The sequence below is a fragment of the Mytilus trossulus genome, chromosome 1, assembly GCF_036588685.1.
Source record: "Mytilus trossulus isolate FHL-02 chromosome 1, PNRI_Mtr1.1.1.hap1, whole genome shotgun sequence".
Taxonomy (NCBI): domain Eukaryota; kingdom Metazoa; phylum Mollusca; class Bivalvia; order Mytilida; family Mytilidae; genus Mytilus; species Mytilus trossulus.
Window position 1 is genome coordinate 95,736,561 of NC_086373.1, and position 17,800 is coordinate 95,754,360.

A 17,800-nucleotide genomic window follows, 5' to 3' on the forward strand; every position below is an offset into this window, starting at 1 on the left:
TTCACGTTGAATAGAACTACTCAAGCTAGCGAACAATAAGCCAGCGATAGATTAAAAAACTTTAATAGACTAATATACGGTGAACTTCTGATGTGTGTGCTACAATATTAGTATTGTTTGTTTCATATAATAATACTTGTGTGACTTTACTTTTGAATTTGTGTTATAAAAGAAATATAAGATAATTTGCTACATTTCTTTATTTCGATTGTTTATGCTATATGGTCACGTTTCTATCTCTTTCACTTATTCATAATTTCCATTCTCAATTTTCTTCCATTTCTTTCATTTTTATTTGAATTAAAAACACAAAATTCAAACATATACAAAATGACCTATTTCCTATCCCAAAAACATTGGCCAATTAAAAGTTGATTAAGGATAATCCTTTGTTTGCATAAGTTTTCCTCCTATTCCCACATGAAATTTTAATTTTTCTTACCAGATTTATAAAAAAGCGGGAATAGGAGGAATGAACCGTCTAAATAATGTTGAATATCTTATTTATTTATGATTATTTTTTTCTATAAAATTCGATTTTTTTGCATTAAATATCTATCTTTACCATAATATGTAAAAATAAAATATAAAGCAGCACTCCTTCTAGTCTTTAGTTGCATTATATAGGTCTTTAGTGCACTAATGAGTCCTTAGCAGTGTTTAGACGTACCATTTACTTTTACGATTCTAGACCAAAATAAAATTTGAATTTTGAGATATTAAGAAAAATCCAGGAATACAATTTTTTAAGGAAACCATGCACCAAATTCAGCAGTCCTACATTATTAACTGTCTCTCCACCTAAAATGTCTATGCCATACTTAGTTATTACAATAACCAAATGACCCTTCCATGAAATAAAGAGATATGAGTTGAAAATATAGAGAAATATGATTGCTTGTTGAAAGAAGTCCATTTACAGGGCTGCAAAACAGATATTATAAAGTACAAAATAGTTTGTATCAAATCTGAACTTTTTTGTTCCCATGGTAACCAAAAGCAGATCAATTGTAAATTAACTATTTAACTGTTGAGTATAAAATTCAAACTCCATTATTTATATGTATCTAATACTTAGAAAACCATGTATTTGATGCTGATTCTGAATTAATTCAGCAATTTCAGACCGGTTGCTAGGGCTTTTTTTTGGTTGCTATTGTCTTTCAGCCACTTAAATTAAAGCTTATATAATTTTTTATCATTTTCAAACAAATCATAAGTTTTATTGTCTGTTAAATTACATTAATATAAAAAAAATAGCAAACATTTTGATAATGAACCAGTATTGTGTATTGTCATTTTTATGAATTTTACCAATTTTTGTTGCCATGGTAACAAAAAATTTCAAAAAAACCCAGATGTTTTTTTCCTGTTTTTTATTATTCAATGTATCAACTTTAAGATGCAATCATAGTTTATAATGAACTTGTCTGCTCAATGTCAATTTTTCTTGATTTAATATGTGATATTTAAGCTATTTTCAGAAAATTTCAAAATACAGATTTTTGCACCTTTTTAAATACCATTTTAACCCTATATCAAAAAAAAAATTCACAACCTCAACATCAAAATATCAGCTTCAAATAATGCCTAATAATATGTTGAAATTTTTTTTCTTCTTGAAATTGTCATTATCATAAAATTGCTGCAACCAAAAAGTAGACATTTTCCAATTTTCATGTCTGATTTCATCAGAAATTCCTAAAAAAAAACTGGCTGCATGTTTCCATAGCAACCGTTCAACAAAGTTAAAAAAAAAAAGCTTGCAAACTTTATTTCAATCTTAGCTGCCTTTTATATAAAAGAATAAAGCAGTTCTGAGACATGACATGAATCACCCCCTGCCTGGATCTTACAAATAGCTGTACTTAAGTTTACGACAAAAGTTATGACAAATCGTAACTTAGGACGCTTTTGAAAACATATCTTACGACTATGATATGTCCTAAGACCATCATAAGACATGTCTTAGTCTTAAGATACTTTCGAAAACCAGGCCCCTGTGCTCTATGATGATTTTTTTTTTATAAAATGTATTATCATTAACTTGATGTACTCAAGATGGCACTTCAACACATTTGAGCATTATATTTGATGAAGAATCAGTCTTATTTTTGGAAATACAACAAATTATAAGTCGGACTGAATAATGTAATGATTTTGTTTCTTTCAAAACTTGTCAATACAGTCTTTTTGATCATACGAGCCTATATCATCATGTGTATATATATTATACGTCTGTCCAATAAATCCGTTTCCGAATTATAATTTGATGTTATCAAATATGATATGAACATATCTAATAGGGACACAGTAGAGACAAGAAATATCGGAGATTTGTGTTTTGAAGGGAGCTGTTTTGTATCATGTCCAAACTATGACAGCAGGCGAAGCATTGGTTTACGACCAATGTGTCTATCCGTCAGTCAATCTGATAATCAGTTTTTCTATCTTTTAGTTCATTCTAAATCAGTTTTATAAAATGTTCATTTTCATTACACCTGTTAGGTACATATGCTTCTGGACTATAAGTTCCCGGGCGTACCATCAGCTAATTTATCAGTGCCTTGGTACTGCCATGATTGGAGCATAACTTCTGTCAGGCAAAGAAGTCGACCAAAGATGGATTTTTTTGCTAAGGGTTTTTCGGTTAAATCGCTATTCACGATATGTTAAGAAGAAAATATGTGGTAATTTAGAAGTATTGTTGCGATATACTGTTAACATGCAAAATTGTTATTTTGTATATATGTATTGCATGTCAGTATTAAAGGTACTGTTTGATACTATGTTTTCGGTTGACATCCTCTCACTTGATGATCATACGAACCTATCATAATGTATATATAAAGACATCGTAATAGGTGGTGACAGTTAAATAGAATAATTTATGTATCTATTTATCTGTTTTGGTGATTTCTTGGACTGTGACAGTTCTTTTTATACAGAAATAGAATGCAGAGAGAGCGTTTGAGGTCTTTTAGAATTATATGTGATGAAAATAAATATATTTCGCTGGTTTTGTATTAATTCCGTTAAGTATCATCTTTAATATGATTTGCAGAAGCTCAAAGGTGGATTACAAAAACCTACTGACGCAGCATTAAAACCAGGGAATCGACTGAAAAACAAATACAAAGATATGTATGCATGTGAGTAAGATTTTTTTAAGTGACTTTTTTTTAAATCATTGACGAAAATGGCACCTCACTTTTTCTCGGTTGGTGACATGTCTAACGAAAGAGGATAAAATTTATAAAATTATGACCATCATTGTACCTATGCTTGAACGAAAACAAAATTGTTAATTCTATAAATAGTACCGTTAATGCGTAAAGTCGTATGTCATCAAGTATCTTAAAAAAAATGATTTGAAATTATATGGTACGAATATACTGAATAGGTCAAGATTAATTTAAACAACAATAAACGTAAAAATAACAAATGACATTATTTTCGAGAGAGTAGAGATTAAAAGACAAACAACGTACAAAACAACCGGTCGTGAAACCGTTACAGTCCTTTATTCAGTCATATTTAGTGTTAAATGTTAAACATCTAGATAATAGTCAAAGATGTTGCCGATTTATCTGACGAGAGCGCTTGATCGTTATGAAAACCCAAAAATCTATGAAAGTTACAATTATCCTGAACATACTGATAACTTATCCATGATAAAATAAATAATAAGGATACATTGTGATCCTGTTTACAAATGGCTTATAGAAGTTAGGTATCATAATAGTTATCATTATTTTATAGATGATGAAACACGGGTTATACTTGACAACTCAAGTTACATAAATGCATCTTTCATTCAGGTAAGTCGATTTTAGGTTTTCATGATATTTGTAATAATATATCTCTAACAACAAAGATTCATCCTACAACTGATATAAGTTAAAATAGTTTCTTGACTCAAATATGACAGCTTTACATATTTTAAAATTAAATGATTTTAAAACTAATGTTTGCACACATGTCTACATTGAAAATATTCCGTATTTGATCTTTTAGGGGATTTTTAAAAGACGCAGCTGATGTTTTTAAAAACATGAACCGAAATTAAGATTCAAATCGAAAACGATATATTGTTGGTTATCTTTAGTGTAATGAAAATTGATATGATAAATTACATATGTCTTGGCATTTTTATTACTTAGTCCTACATTTAACGGTACATTTGTCTATTTTTGAGCAGCATATTGTATTAAAAAAATTGTACACAGCAAATTATTGTTATTTTTGGCGCTGATATATTGGAAATGCTTTTACATGTAGCCTATTGAATACTGACATTTCATGCACTTTGGACTGCAATGCTTCTTAAAATCAGTTTAACATAGATTTCTATTTGTATTTCGTAATGGTTTTTTTTTTCCTAAAAATAATATACAATATTTTGTTATTATAAATCTTATTTATGTATATGAAAAAGAATAAAATCTTACCATAAAAAAAATTGAATAAGACATATTGGTGTGAAAACTATGTTTTGATTTAGTATAAAATTCCTAACTACTGAAAAACAAACAAAAGATAGAAAAAGTTTTGAATTTTCTAAACTTTTTATTATTTTTGTTTGCTTTTTTTTTAAAAGAAGGTAATCAAACAAAATATAGAACGTGCTAATCTCATCGATTGATAATGATTTATACAACTTGTCCAACCGCCAAAACTAACTTGTTTTAACTTTTTTTAGGGATATGGACAAGTTCGAAAATATATAGCTTCACAAGGTAAGAATATCAAATGATATCAGGCAAAGCAAAATCTGTCCGGTAAAATAAACTAGAAGAAGCAAAGGGTATATTTTCCTTGAATCTGTTTTTCTGCGTGTCATTTACTAATTTATAGTGTAGTGATATGTCACAAGAAAGGCATCAAGGACGGAAACCAGCTTTGGGAAATTTCTTGCAGAAAGATTTAGAATTGGTGCCCCATACCTAGTCTTATCAGGTTAACAACCTATTTCGTGTTAATACATTATAGTTTTTATAATATTTCAACTTGTTAATTGGTTGGTTTTTTTTGGGTTTTTTTTAATAATTTGATTTTACTTACTACAGCAGTTGCTAGCTATTAGCTTTAATATTGAGAGTTCTCTGTAGTGTTTTGTCGAATGTATTTCGTCATGTTCATATATAAATTTTTTACATGCTTGTGTTTTTTCTATTTGTCATACATATTTTGTTTGTCCATTTGGTTTCTTCTCCATGCCTCAGACATTTGACTCGTAACAAGTATATAGCAATAAATGCAAAACGGGCTTTTGTGAAAACAAAATCATAGAAAGAGTTCCCAGTCTCACATGTTACAATGTTAAAAGCAGCTTCAGCTTAGTAAGTGGTCGCAAATGGGTTTTTTTGTTGAAATTCCGGGTTATGAATGACCAAGACTGTTATTGAAAAATCCTATCAGAGTCCATCAATTCACAGATTTATACCAAGAAAATACGGGTCAGTAGATATGTATATTGTTACTCTTGAGACTATTCCAGGTCCTCTAGATAAAACTGTTGATGATTTTTGGAGTATGGTTTGGCAGTATGACTGTGGTAAAATTGTAATGCTGACGAATGTGTTTGAAAATGGAAAGGTAACGAAAACAAAATAATGTTATTTCAATTTAACATTGTCTCCTCAAAATGAATGCCCTTAAAGAAGAAAAAATCAGATTTTCAAAAATTACTAGTACGAGAATGAAAACATGATGAAAGCTGAAAAACGGATAGAGAAACAGAATATCTTAGATAGATATAGGAAGATGTGGTGTGAGTGCCTATGAGACAACTTTCCATCCAAATAACAATTTAAAAAGTAAACCATTATAGGTTAAAGTACGGCCTTCAACACGGAGTCTTGGCTCACACCGAACAACAAGCTATAAAGGGCCCCAAAATTACTAGTGTAAAACCATGCAAACGGGAAAACCAACGGTCTAATCTATATAAACAAAACGAGAAACGAGAAACACGTATATATTACATAAACAAACGACATCTACTGTACATCAGATTCCTGACTTAGGACAGGTGCAAACATTTGCAGCGGGATTGTTTGTTATTATTAACTTTCACCGTGTTGTCTTTTTTTAAGTAGTGGACAGGTCGTAAATGGCAGAATAACGGCATCATGTGTTCAAGCATAACACATCATCAAAGATGTAACTCATCATCAAATTCTTTGTCAAATCTTAATTTTCTAACCCAAAAATTTAACTGAATTTGAAATGTTTATGTTATTCAATGATTACAAATAATACATAAATTTGTGGTAAAAAAACCAACATCACTATAATATATCAAAATGAAAATCATTTACAAAAATATTTAGAAACCGGAACATTAAACATGCATTAGTCTGGTTATCAGATGCTAAGCTGTACAATTTTCACGAGTAACAACATCTTTATCCGCGATTTAAGTTAAAATAAAAAAAAACATTTATGTATTTTAACGGAGAAATAGAACAAATCTGGCGTATCGTCAAGAAGAACTGTTGAATTAACATTTTATAAGACATTAAGACGTATATTTTTTTGGTTATCATGAAACTCGTATCAAGCTTGAAAAGCAAATTCTTGCAGCTGGTATTGGATGGTTTTGGCTCTTATTTTATGTTTTCTATTATCATTTTACTCTCCGTGTGATTCAGTAAGAAAACATAATTTTGTTTCAAATGTTTGACGGTGGTCTTACGTGATAAGCATGACGAAGGTAAACCTAGAAAACCGGTACACACGCAATATACTGTTGATATTTTCATTTTTTTCTTGAAGATTAAACTGATTTATCATTTCATTTATTTATCAAAACATATGAGTACTTACCTTACAAAACTTCAGCAGGACTGGACGGAAACTCTGTGAAACGTATGGTTTTTACACTAAATATTATTTAAGTTCTTTAAAACTATTTTAATTTTAGGAAAAATGTATTCAATATTGGCCAGATCACGAACAGCAGAAGACATCATATGGATCCATATCTTTAATTTTGGTTAAAGAAGATGTTTATTCAGATTTTACTGTCAGAAGAATAACATTGCAAAAGGTACTTCTTGAAGACAGATTTTTATTCATTTTTTTACAAAAAAAGACGAAAGATGCATTTTGTATGGGGACTTTTGTAGCTAGGGCATAAAATTTAACACAGAGGTGAAGTATATCAAAATGACGTTGTGTGTTATAAATTAAAAATATACAAATTAATCTTTGGTCAATGATACAACAACCAAAGATAAATATACCAATACGATATATACACATGGAAAAAAGTATTGCAACACCTTGATTTTTTAAAACTTGAAAAATCAACCTCTTTTTTTGGAGGAAATATAGTAAAATATTTGTATAATATTATTGAAACATAGTTTATGATAACATTGGCATTTAAACGAACAAAAAATGTTTAAAAAAAAAATAATTTATATAACATCAATTTTGATAACAAAATGAAGTGTTTTTGTACAAAAAAATGCATTTTAAACTATTACTGTAGTCGAACATTACAATGTCAGACATTTTAAAATAAATCTTCCGACGACTGTTCACATCATGAGTGATTGTTATACGCCAAAGAATGAGTACTTTGTGCGCAGCCTTCGTTCAAACGGATAACCGCATCATAACATCTTCTGATTCCTGCCATAAATCGACTAATTTGTTTCTAAGGTAGCAGCAACCATGATGAAAGGCATTGTTTATTTCATGATGTGTTTGAACTGTGGTGTCCTTTCGCGCACTTTACGCCCACTAGTGTCCCATATATATGCTCGATATGGTTCAAATCCGGGCTACGATCGGGCCAAGGAAGATGAACCGAATTCTATAGGAACAATGGATCTTCCTCCACGATGCTAATTTTCAACTTTGGCGAGCTCTGCACTACATTGGATACGGAAAACTGTGTCTGCTCGTAAGCAAAGGTATCCATAATGGTCTTATCGCACGATAAACTGTAGCGATGAGTCGATCTCGAACAGTTCTTGTTAAAAGGCTCCTGTATACCCACCACTCTCTTTTTAGGATTGTATTGTATGCAATGGGTTTCCTTCTGACCAACCTTCATTTACCTAATTTTCCCTAGCAAATGGTATAGGGGGTCTTCTTTATCTCGGAAGGTCTTTAACAACGTTTATTGCCTGATTTTTATTCTCAAAACGACTTATAGTGGAATGGTGCTGACCAACAATACATGCAGTTGTTTCAGCGACATCCCTGCTTCGCTCATGCTGATAATATGCCATATTGCTGCAGTTAAGAGTTGTCGAGGACCCATTACAAGGTGTCAATTACATAACTTCAAAAACTTGGTTATTTAAAGTGTTGAAAACAATGAAGATTAAAACACCTGTTTTGCTGTTTACGAGTACAGTAGCTGCATGTGCAGATAAAAACTTATCGAGTCGATATTTATTGATTAAACTCAGGTGATACTTAAATAATGTTTAACGAATTCTATTTTGCCAAATTATATCACAAAAAAATAAAAAGTTTTTTTTTAATTTGAATTTTAATTTGGTGTTGCAATACTTTTTTCCATGTGTATATATAGAACAAAATATAGTCTTCAACTTCAAAATGTTACACAAATGCCAAGCTTTAAATCGTTCTAAAAGTTGGAAATAAATAGTAATGAATTGTCCAGATGGTATCAAACACTGACTAAATTATTTTTTGCATGTACATTTGTACAAAATATTTAATTTAACACTTTGACAAAAAAAAATTAAAAAAACTTGCACTTCACAATTGACCGGACATATTGTATTTGATATATAGCAATGTGACAAAACACTGATTTTGATCATTGAGAAGCTTTATATTTTCTTAACAATGGGATGTGATTAAAACGTTCAGTTGATTTTTACAGATTTATCTCCGATCCCTGCTGTATTTCATACCATCTTAGAATAATTAGTTTAAATAATGTTTGTATTGTTTTTCTTATTCTTTTGACAGGAAAAAGACACTAAAACAGTTCTTCAGTTCCACTTTACTGCCTGGCCAGACAAAGATGTTCCGAAATATGCTTCATCCTTGGTTCACTTTCGACACAAAGTCAACACCACAAGAACTGTAGGAAAAGGGCCTATGGTTGTGCATTGCAGGTTCAGAACTTTAATTGTATTTTTTCTACCTCCAAAATACAGGGTTATGCATTAAGTATTCAGTTTTTGGCTATATACAACTCAATTTAGAATTATTTTGAAGGCAATATTTTTTTCCTTTTTCTATACATGGTGTTGACGCTATGTATAACTGCCATGTAGTATGTAAAAATCACAATCACAATTTTTTAGTTTGGTTGAAATATATAGCATTTATCCGTACTAAGAAATGTACTCTACGTATTTAAAACAACGTTGTTATATTTTGTTTACGGTGTTGTGTAATAAGGCACTTTTGAAACGTTAGATAATACAGGGATGTAAACGTCGAGTTTTATTACATAACCATTTAAAAGAGTTAACATCAGTACTTTTTTATATCTATATTCTTGTATGTATTGGTTACACTGTGAATTATTTCAGCTCAAAAAGTACCAGACAGTTATTAAAATATTAACGGCGTTTTTTATTTAGATATTTATAAATGCTAATACGTGTTGATAGAAAAATAGATTGGTTTATATTTACATTAAAGGCAACTACAAAAAAACATAACTTATCTAGTTTCAATCACAAAAGTAGTCTTTGAAATTCAATCCATGTCCACGTAAACTTTAGTGTTTGCATATTTGAATCGATACGATACAAAATCAATTAAATCATTCATGAATCTACGGAATTGAAAATTTTGTAACAAAACCGTACATTCATGACGAAAAGTAAAATGTATCAGTTTCCCCGTTGTCCCTCATCTAAAAGTCACCACAGTGATGCCCATTAATACGGAACAAAACCTCACTACTGAAGATGTTGTTTAAAACAGGTGTTGGCAATGTTTTGTGCTTAATATCATTAACGCTTTCATCTGTAAAGTAAATTGTTATCAAAGGTACCAGGATTATAATTTAGTACGCCAGACGCGCGTTTCGTCTACATAAGACTCATCAGTGACGCTCATATCAAAATAGTAATAAACCAAACAAATACAAAGTTGAAGAGCATTGAGGATCCAAAATTCCAAAAAGTTGTGCCAAATACGGCTAAGGTAATATATGCCTGGGATAAGAACATCCTTAGTAAAACATAATATCAAGGGTAATTCAGCGAATTACAAACTGAAGTAGGCAAATAAATATACAAAGAGCTGATGTGATTACCCATTTTTTAATTATGAAGTAAAAATATCAAAACAAAAAACAAAATGATGATGATGTAACTAACATCTACGTTTCCGAATACAAAAACCTAAACTTAAATTATCGTTGGTCGTAATTAGTGAGAACAAACTTAAATTTGTAAAATTAAAGATGAGAATAATTGATTTAGATGTTAATAGTATTACATTTTGTTTTAAATAACTGGTGTTTCAAATTTCAGTGCGGGGGTAGGACGTACCGGTACATATATTGCATTGGATTATATAGTAAATGAAGCTAAGGAGAGAGACTATGTTGAAGTTTTCCGAAGTGTTGAAATTTTAAGGAATCAGAGAGTGAATATGGTGCAAACAGCGGTATGTATATTGGAATAAAACGACTTATAATTGTATAAAAACAATGATAAAACAATAAAAAATATTATGTCATTCTGATCATGACAGCAAGACGCAATCGTTGTTTCAATTTGATTGATTCTCTATAACACTGGAAAACGTCTAATGGATTACAAAATGTACGCTTTGTAGTAAAAGTGGTACCGATTAAAAATCTCTGTAAAAATTAAATGTTTCACAGTTTCTATAACAAGTTTAATTTCTTTTTATTTCTTGAAAATTGTAGAATCAGTACTTGTTCTTGCATGAAGCTGTTCTAGAAGCTCTTATGTGCCCAAACTCGGGATTACCTTGCAGGGATTTTCCGGATAATTATAAAAACCTGATGCGATTTGACAATAGCAAGAAAAAGCACAAGCTGCAAATAGAATATGAGGTACACTGGTTAACTTTCGCATAATAACTCTTCAGCATCTATCTTAAATTGTTCTGAACGATTGTTCTGTAACATGATTAAATTGTATTTAATCATTTAAGTCCTAAATATTAGAAAAAAAATTATTAAGTTTGTAACTGTGCATGATCAGTTAAAATTGATCCTCAGGAAAACGTGTCAGTATTCTGTCATTTCAAATATGAATCACAGTCGAACACCAATTGACAAAGGCTTAAATAGATATAAACAGATGTGGTATGAGTCACATTAAGACAAATCGTATTATAAAAAATGTCCCATGATAAAATAGGCCTAATATTGTCGTATAAAATATGATGACACATAAAAACAATGATTTGCAGCTTTTACTTATCGTTGCTATCGAGAAGGCAATAAATATCATGCGACAGGGAAAAAAGATAACATTGTTTTTTTTAGAAAAATTGTGTGTATATTTCTATAAAAGAATATTTCGTTTATGCTACAGCTACTGAATTCTATATCAAGTCGGCATGACGAAGAAGTGTTTAGTAAAGGGAAATCTGAAGAAAACAGAGGAAAGAACAGATATAGCAATATCATTCCAGGTGCATTTATTGAGAAAAAAAACCTCTTGTCTCATTACTTTTATTCAATAAAATAACTTTTCTTGCATTTTGATATTACAGCGCAAGAAGTTACTTCGTTATAGAATCATACTTAATCTTACTTACGACTCTAATAAGAATTGCCGTAACTTCCGTGTTAGGAACCAAACTATGACAAAATCTAAGATGTCATTCCTCTACCTTTTAAAGTGACGATGTATGATACAATATCTAATAATTCTCCATAATAATGTATCACCAGTCTATTTTTTCTTGGATAGAGATCGGAATGGAACGCAACTTTTTTATTAAAGATAAGTATCAAAGAGTATAATACGTATTATGTTGACACTGTACATTGAACGATTATCAGAGTTTCAACTATAAGGGTTCACAAGAATATCATTTCAATCAAATATATTGACATCTGATCCCTAGCATGGCAAAATAAACTGTTTATGACACTATTCATAAGGAAATATAAACTGAAACTGAAAAGACCAGTAATTTTAAAATAAATAATTCCTATTTTAATATTGAGCACATTTTTCAAATAGTTAGCATACTGCAAATATAATTTCTTTGTATAAACTTCGTGCGTCACTAACATGTTATTGATCGAATAATTACTGTAATATTAACATTTTATTTATACCAGGTATTATCTTACTTTATTTATTTAAGATGTTGTATAACTAATTTTAATTAGCATTGCTAAAAATGGTCTAAATATATGAGCAAGATCAATTTATGTTCAACTTTGCTTGAGTGAGTTTAGTTCACAAGCAAAGGTTTCAACCCAGTGCTATGAATAATTAAAACAATATTTGACAAATTTCATTGAAGTTAATTTTATGAATAATTAAAACAATATTTGACAAACTTCATTGAAGTTCATTTTTTTAAACTCTATCCCGATATATTTTATATTACCTTGATTAAAAAACAGTAACAACATCATCATTTATTTTTTTCGCCAAAATATTCCTTCACTATTCCTTTGGTCTTATCCTATCTATATTAGACCTAGCAGTATATTTTTTCATGTAAAACTTCCCGATATCTTGAAAGAATTAATGTGATTATTTATCTGTTATCATGGTTATGTTTTGTAGTTGGATCAGAGATGCCACTGTTATCGACAGCAGTAGATGGACACAATGAGTATATAAATGCAGTGTTTTTACCCGTAAGTATTTTTTTCTATATAAAAATTCGAAAGACCCTGGTAAGACTATTCTATAGATTAATGATTTAAAGAAATGAACAAAATTATTAACCCTTATTATTTTTTATGAGTAATTCAATATTGAATTTGAAAATATTTATTTATTTCTTACTTTTTACTGTGTACATGTAATGCGGCGTTCACACAGTGCCTATAAGGCAGCAACCATTTGATTTTCTGGGGGGCTATGGATTTTTTTCTTTCAATTTTAACATTACATACAGTGGCAGCTGAGGGTGAAACAAAAATTTTGTATTTCTCAGGGTCTTAAACAAATTATTTTTTCTCTAAAAACTGGGAACGAACTAATTTACCAAAACAAAATCCATAGCCCCCCTCCCCCTCCCCCCCCCCCCCGTAAAATCAATTAGTTGCTGTCTAATGGGTTCTGCTTGAGATTAAAGATATAAAAAGTCGGACTACTATCTGCAATAATCTGGAATGTCCTATCAATGATTGAGCGCTATAATATACTTTCGTAACAGATTTCGTACGGATCACAGATGTCGGTCAATTACTTCCGATAGCTCCATAGCAAACCCGATAACGATGTTGAGTTGTAAAGGTTGATTTTGAATGGTTGTAAAAAATAAACGCTATCACAACACGAACACACAAGTTAGTAATCACAAATTTACAGAAGGCGTTATTAGCTTTTAAGTATTTTAAAGTTTTCACGTATTTTAACAAGAAGGTTGAAACATGTTTATGCATTAAAACACAGTGTCTATATGAATTCTTAATCATTACAGGGATACAGAAACAATAAAACATTTATTGTGACACAAATGCCTTTGGAGACGACTGTTGTTGACATGTGGAGACTTGTACATGATTACGAAATTCCAACTATTGTTATGCTTAACAAAGATATACAAAAAGGAGTATGTGTTATATATTCGTTTACTGTTTAAACAAATACGGATGATTTATAATATTACAATATTTGTTCATTCAAGTTAACAATACAAAAACCTAATTTTTAATAATTTACAGGCAAGGCTTTAAACAACGTTGTTTATATATAACTGGCATATGTCAAATGAAAAACTAAAAATAACTGCATCAATATATGATATCTATACCATGTACTTGGGTGGCCCCGCTATTTCGTCTCTTGATTTTGACGCTTAACATGTGGCACAAAGTTTTAAGCCTGGTATATACCTTTTGTTAACATTTTGCTGAGATCTGAAAAAGTGGTATACCAAAACAAAACAATAAACAGCTAATTTGTTGATTTTGAAACTACTAAATACTTACTGGATTTTTTTTTCTTAAAACTACATTGATAATTTGGTAGGAAACTTAATATTCTCAAAGGATAAACAAACTGACAGGTCGAAACCAATGTAACCATTCCTTGCCAAAACGCGAAAAGTCACGACAAGCCAAGCAACAGTATAGAAGTCAAAAGACATAGCAACAAGAACCCAATTAAAAAACCTGTGCTCCTGAAGGGTTAATGATTTTAGTTGCTCCAGGTGTGTCACCCGTCCTTTTGCGCGTATAAGTACAACTCGATGATAATTCTTATTCGATAGGTCACATTTGACGGAGAAAGAAACGATTGTGATTACATATTGAAACATGTCGTCGTCATCTGAGAAATCAAGTCATCAATTCTTAGACTAGTAGCTATGATGGAATTTAGAGATATTTTATTATTTTCATGTTCAGCATACAAATTTCAACTTTTAATGAAACGTCTTGATAAACTTTCAAAAATATATATATCAAACAAATTCATCACAAATATATTATTGTCCCAAAAAATGTTCACAAGGATAAACAAAAAAAAATATTTCTTATAAAATCAGAAATCATCAAATGTATACTGGCCAGAAGGAAATAAAGATGTGACGTTTGGTCCATTTAACATTACAAGAACACACATCAGTGCCCAGGACCTGTATACCTGTTTGGATCTGACATACAAATACAAGAACCAGGTAAATCTAATTTAAATCATAGATAAAATAGTAAAAAAAAAATTCACTGCTATATAAATTATGTAAAGAAAGTTATTCTGGTGATATTATATTAACTTTTTTCCCAAAAAGCTGTCTCCGTAGATATTTTAACCATTTTCCATCATTTTGATAATTGTTATTTCAAGTTCTTGTGGAGGGTGATTTTTTCCACTAAAGATCTACATTTTCTTTTTTATTATATGCTAAACAGATATTGAAATAGGTTATGTTTATAAAAAAAAAATTGATCGATTCACAGTAGATTGAGTATTTTACGAATTTTGCCATTCTGCCAATTTAAATATTAGGTAAATACAGAGTTAACTAAAATACAGAGGGAACGGCGACAAGTTGTATTTTTGTGTAAATAAACTTATAGATACCAGGACTAAATTTTGTATATACGCCAGACGCGCGTTTCGTCTACAAAAGACTCATCAGTGAAGCTCGAATTCAAAAAAGGTAAAAAGGCCAAATAAAGTACGAAGTTGAAGAGCATTGAGGACCCAAATTCCTGAAAGTTTTGCCAAATACAGCTAAAGTAATCTATGCCTGAGGTAGAAAAGCGTTAGTGTTTCAAAAATTCAAAATTTTGTTAACAGGTAATTTATAAATATAAACATATCAATGATAATTCATGTCAGCACACAAAAGTACTGACTACTTGGCTGATGATACCCTCGGGAAAATAAATATCCACGAGCAGTAAGGGTCTCCTGATCTGATATGTTAACTTGATCAATTCACATATCGGATGCAGCTATATATTTGAAATATATTTCCGCAACACCTAAAGGTTTGAAAGCTAAAAAACAAATTTTGAAATACGTTACAAATATTACCATCGTCCCATTAGCTATGTCGGTAAAACTATAAAAATCATAAGGACTTTACTTGTTTTGCAATTCATTATCATATTTGAAGAAATTTACTCACTTTGAAGAAATTCTAAATACATTCCTTAAAAGAGATAACTCAATCTGTCTGAAACGTTTCTTTCAGGAGTCTAAACAAGTAAAACTATTCCAATCAAAGTTCTGGGAAGAAGACATGATTAATCCTGGATCTGCAAATGACATGTTGTCATTCCTGTCTGCTACAGAAGATGAACAAAGTAATAACAGAGGATGTGGACCTGTCCTAGTTCACTGTTTGTACGTTAATATAATATACGATATATAATAGTAATAGTATAGGTAAAAGAGTGGAGAAAGATTGCAAACAGTATGAAATGTAATTTCGATAGCAAGAGTACATGCGGATATGTTAAATAGATACATCAATCAAATAAACACCTTAAACTTTACAATTGTTAGAATTATGAATTAAAGTGGATACGCACAAAACTGTTATTATTTATTTTGTAGAAATGGTTGTGACAAGAGTGGGCTGTACTGTGTGTTGGCGACTGTTATAGAACGACTAAGAATAGAACAAGATGTCGACATACAACACATTATCAAACAAATGAGGAATAGAAGACCACAAATTATCCCAAACTATGTAAGTATGAATTTCATCTATATAATACGCTAAATTACTTTTCAAAATTAACACGTCTTACATTTATATGGCATGCCATCATACTAAATTGAAGTGTCTTTTGTGATGAAATATAGGATTAAACATAATTAGTTATCTGCAATTGTTTCATTGTATTAAAGGGCATGTTTGTAAATGCATTTGAATATGAAAACAAGGAGATGTATGTTACACGACAATCAATGATACATCAAACCCAAAAACAAAAACAACATATAGACAACTTGTTCCATTTAAAATTGTATGCTGCAGATTTATTTTTGAAGTTTTTAGGAAAATGAAATCGGATTTGCTAATACCCTGTTATATCCTTGTCAAAGAGAGATCTAATGTTAAAATATATATTAACTGGTTAAAAAAACTGACAGAGGAATATTCTAATAAGTCAATACGCCATGACAAACAAAATAACAGTATACAAAATACATCATAAAAAACCACTGAGCAACACGATTCCTTCCAAACACCAGTGATGATCTCATGTGTACATATATCCAAGTTTACATGTGACACCCGCTGTGTTGTTCCTTTAAATATTGTATATCAAGTGATACCGAAAGAATCCATACAATTACATATTCTAAAAAGTGCAAATGTTTACAATTATAGAAATGAATAAAATATTCCCGATTTTATTGGCAAACTATAACACATTCTTTTTAAGCATACCTGGCCAAAAACATATACACTTTAAAGGCAAAGTTACCAGTAAAACATATTCTACGAACAAATGTACTTAGCTGAAATATTTGATTACAAATTGGATTTATTGCTCTTAAATGACAAATCTACAAATAAAACTTTTTTTTAAATTGCCAATTGAGACTTATAGTTAATGTGACAATAATTAGTATCAAGCAGCAACAACTCACATCAAAGACCAAAGACTTACAATATAGCTGTCTAAAAAAATCAAACATGCACACAAATAAAGCAACGATTCCAACAAAAAGTGTGTTCCAATACAGGATAAAATGTACAAACTTGTCAACAAAAAGGTATCTGTAGGTGATGAACTGAGACCATTAACATATATATTCTATTTACAATATACTTATTATTTATTCAGGAACAGTTTCAGTTCATATATGAAGCAGTTATAGAATACCTGAAAGAGTTTGAGACCTATTCAAATTTCCAGTGAACTCGCAAAGTCCTGTAGATAAACTAAATAGCATAATATTATATAAAATAGTTTATTTCTTTAATATAGATATGTTTATTTCTTTAATATAAATATGTTTATTTCTTTAATATAAATATGTTTATTTCTTTAATATAAATATGTTTATTTCTTTAATATAAATATGTTTATTTCTTGTATTGATATGTATGTTGTGAATAAGATGTAAGTTTGTACAAATTATAATTTGTCAAAATTGGTGAACAAGTTATCTGTGTTTTATCACCAATTTACACAAATGGATGA

General features: G+C 30.2%; 1 protein-coding gene across 1 annotated transcript in view; it reads left to right on the forward strand.

Annotated features, from left to right (window-relative positions):
* Positions 1-17,571, forward strand: part of LOC134704975 (receptor-type tyrosine-protein phosphatase kappa-like) — a 50,324-nt gene extending 32,753 nt beyond the window's left edge. Inside the window, exons 7-21 of the mRNA XM_063563758.1 lie at positions 3,065-3,152; positions 3,763-3,821; positions 4,703-4,739; positions 5,501-5,598; positions 6,929-7,054; positions 8,965-9,113; positions 10,491-10,626; positions 10,892-11,041; positions 11,529-11,628; positions 12,744-12,817; positions 13,609-13,740; positions 14,677-14,808; positions 15,832-15,983; positions 16,197-16,332; positions 17,441-17,571. Coding sequence (XP_063419828.1) covers positions 3,065-3,152; positions 3,763-3,821; positions 4,703-4,739; positions 5,501-5,598; positions 6,929-7,054; positions 8,965-9,113; positions 10,491-10,626; positions 10,892-11,041; positions 11,529-11,628; positions 12,744-12,817; positions 13,609-13,740; positions 14,677-14,808; positions 15,832-15,983; positions 16,197-16,332; positions 17,441-17,515 — 1,644 coding nt within the window. The 3' untranslated portion in view covers positions 17,516-17,571. The remainder of the gene's footprint in view (positions 1-3,064; positions 3,153-3,762; positions 3,822-4,702; positions 4,740-5,500; positions 5,599-6,928; positions 7,055-8,964; positions 9,114-10,490; positions 10,627-10,891; positions 11,042-11,528; positions 11,629-12,743; positions 12,818-13,608; positions 13,741-14,676; positions 14,809-15,831; positions 15,984-16,196; positions 16,333-17,440) is intronic.
* The last annotated feature ends 229 nt before the right edge of the window (positions 17,572-17,800 follow it).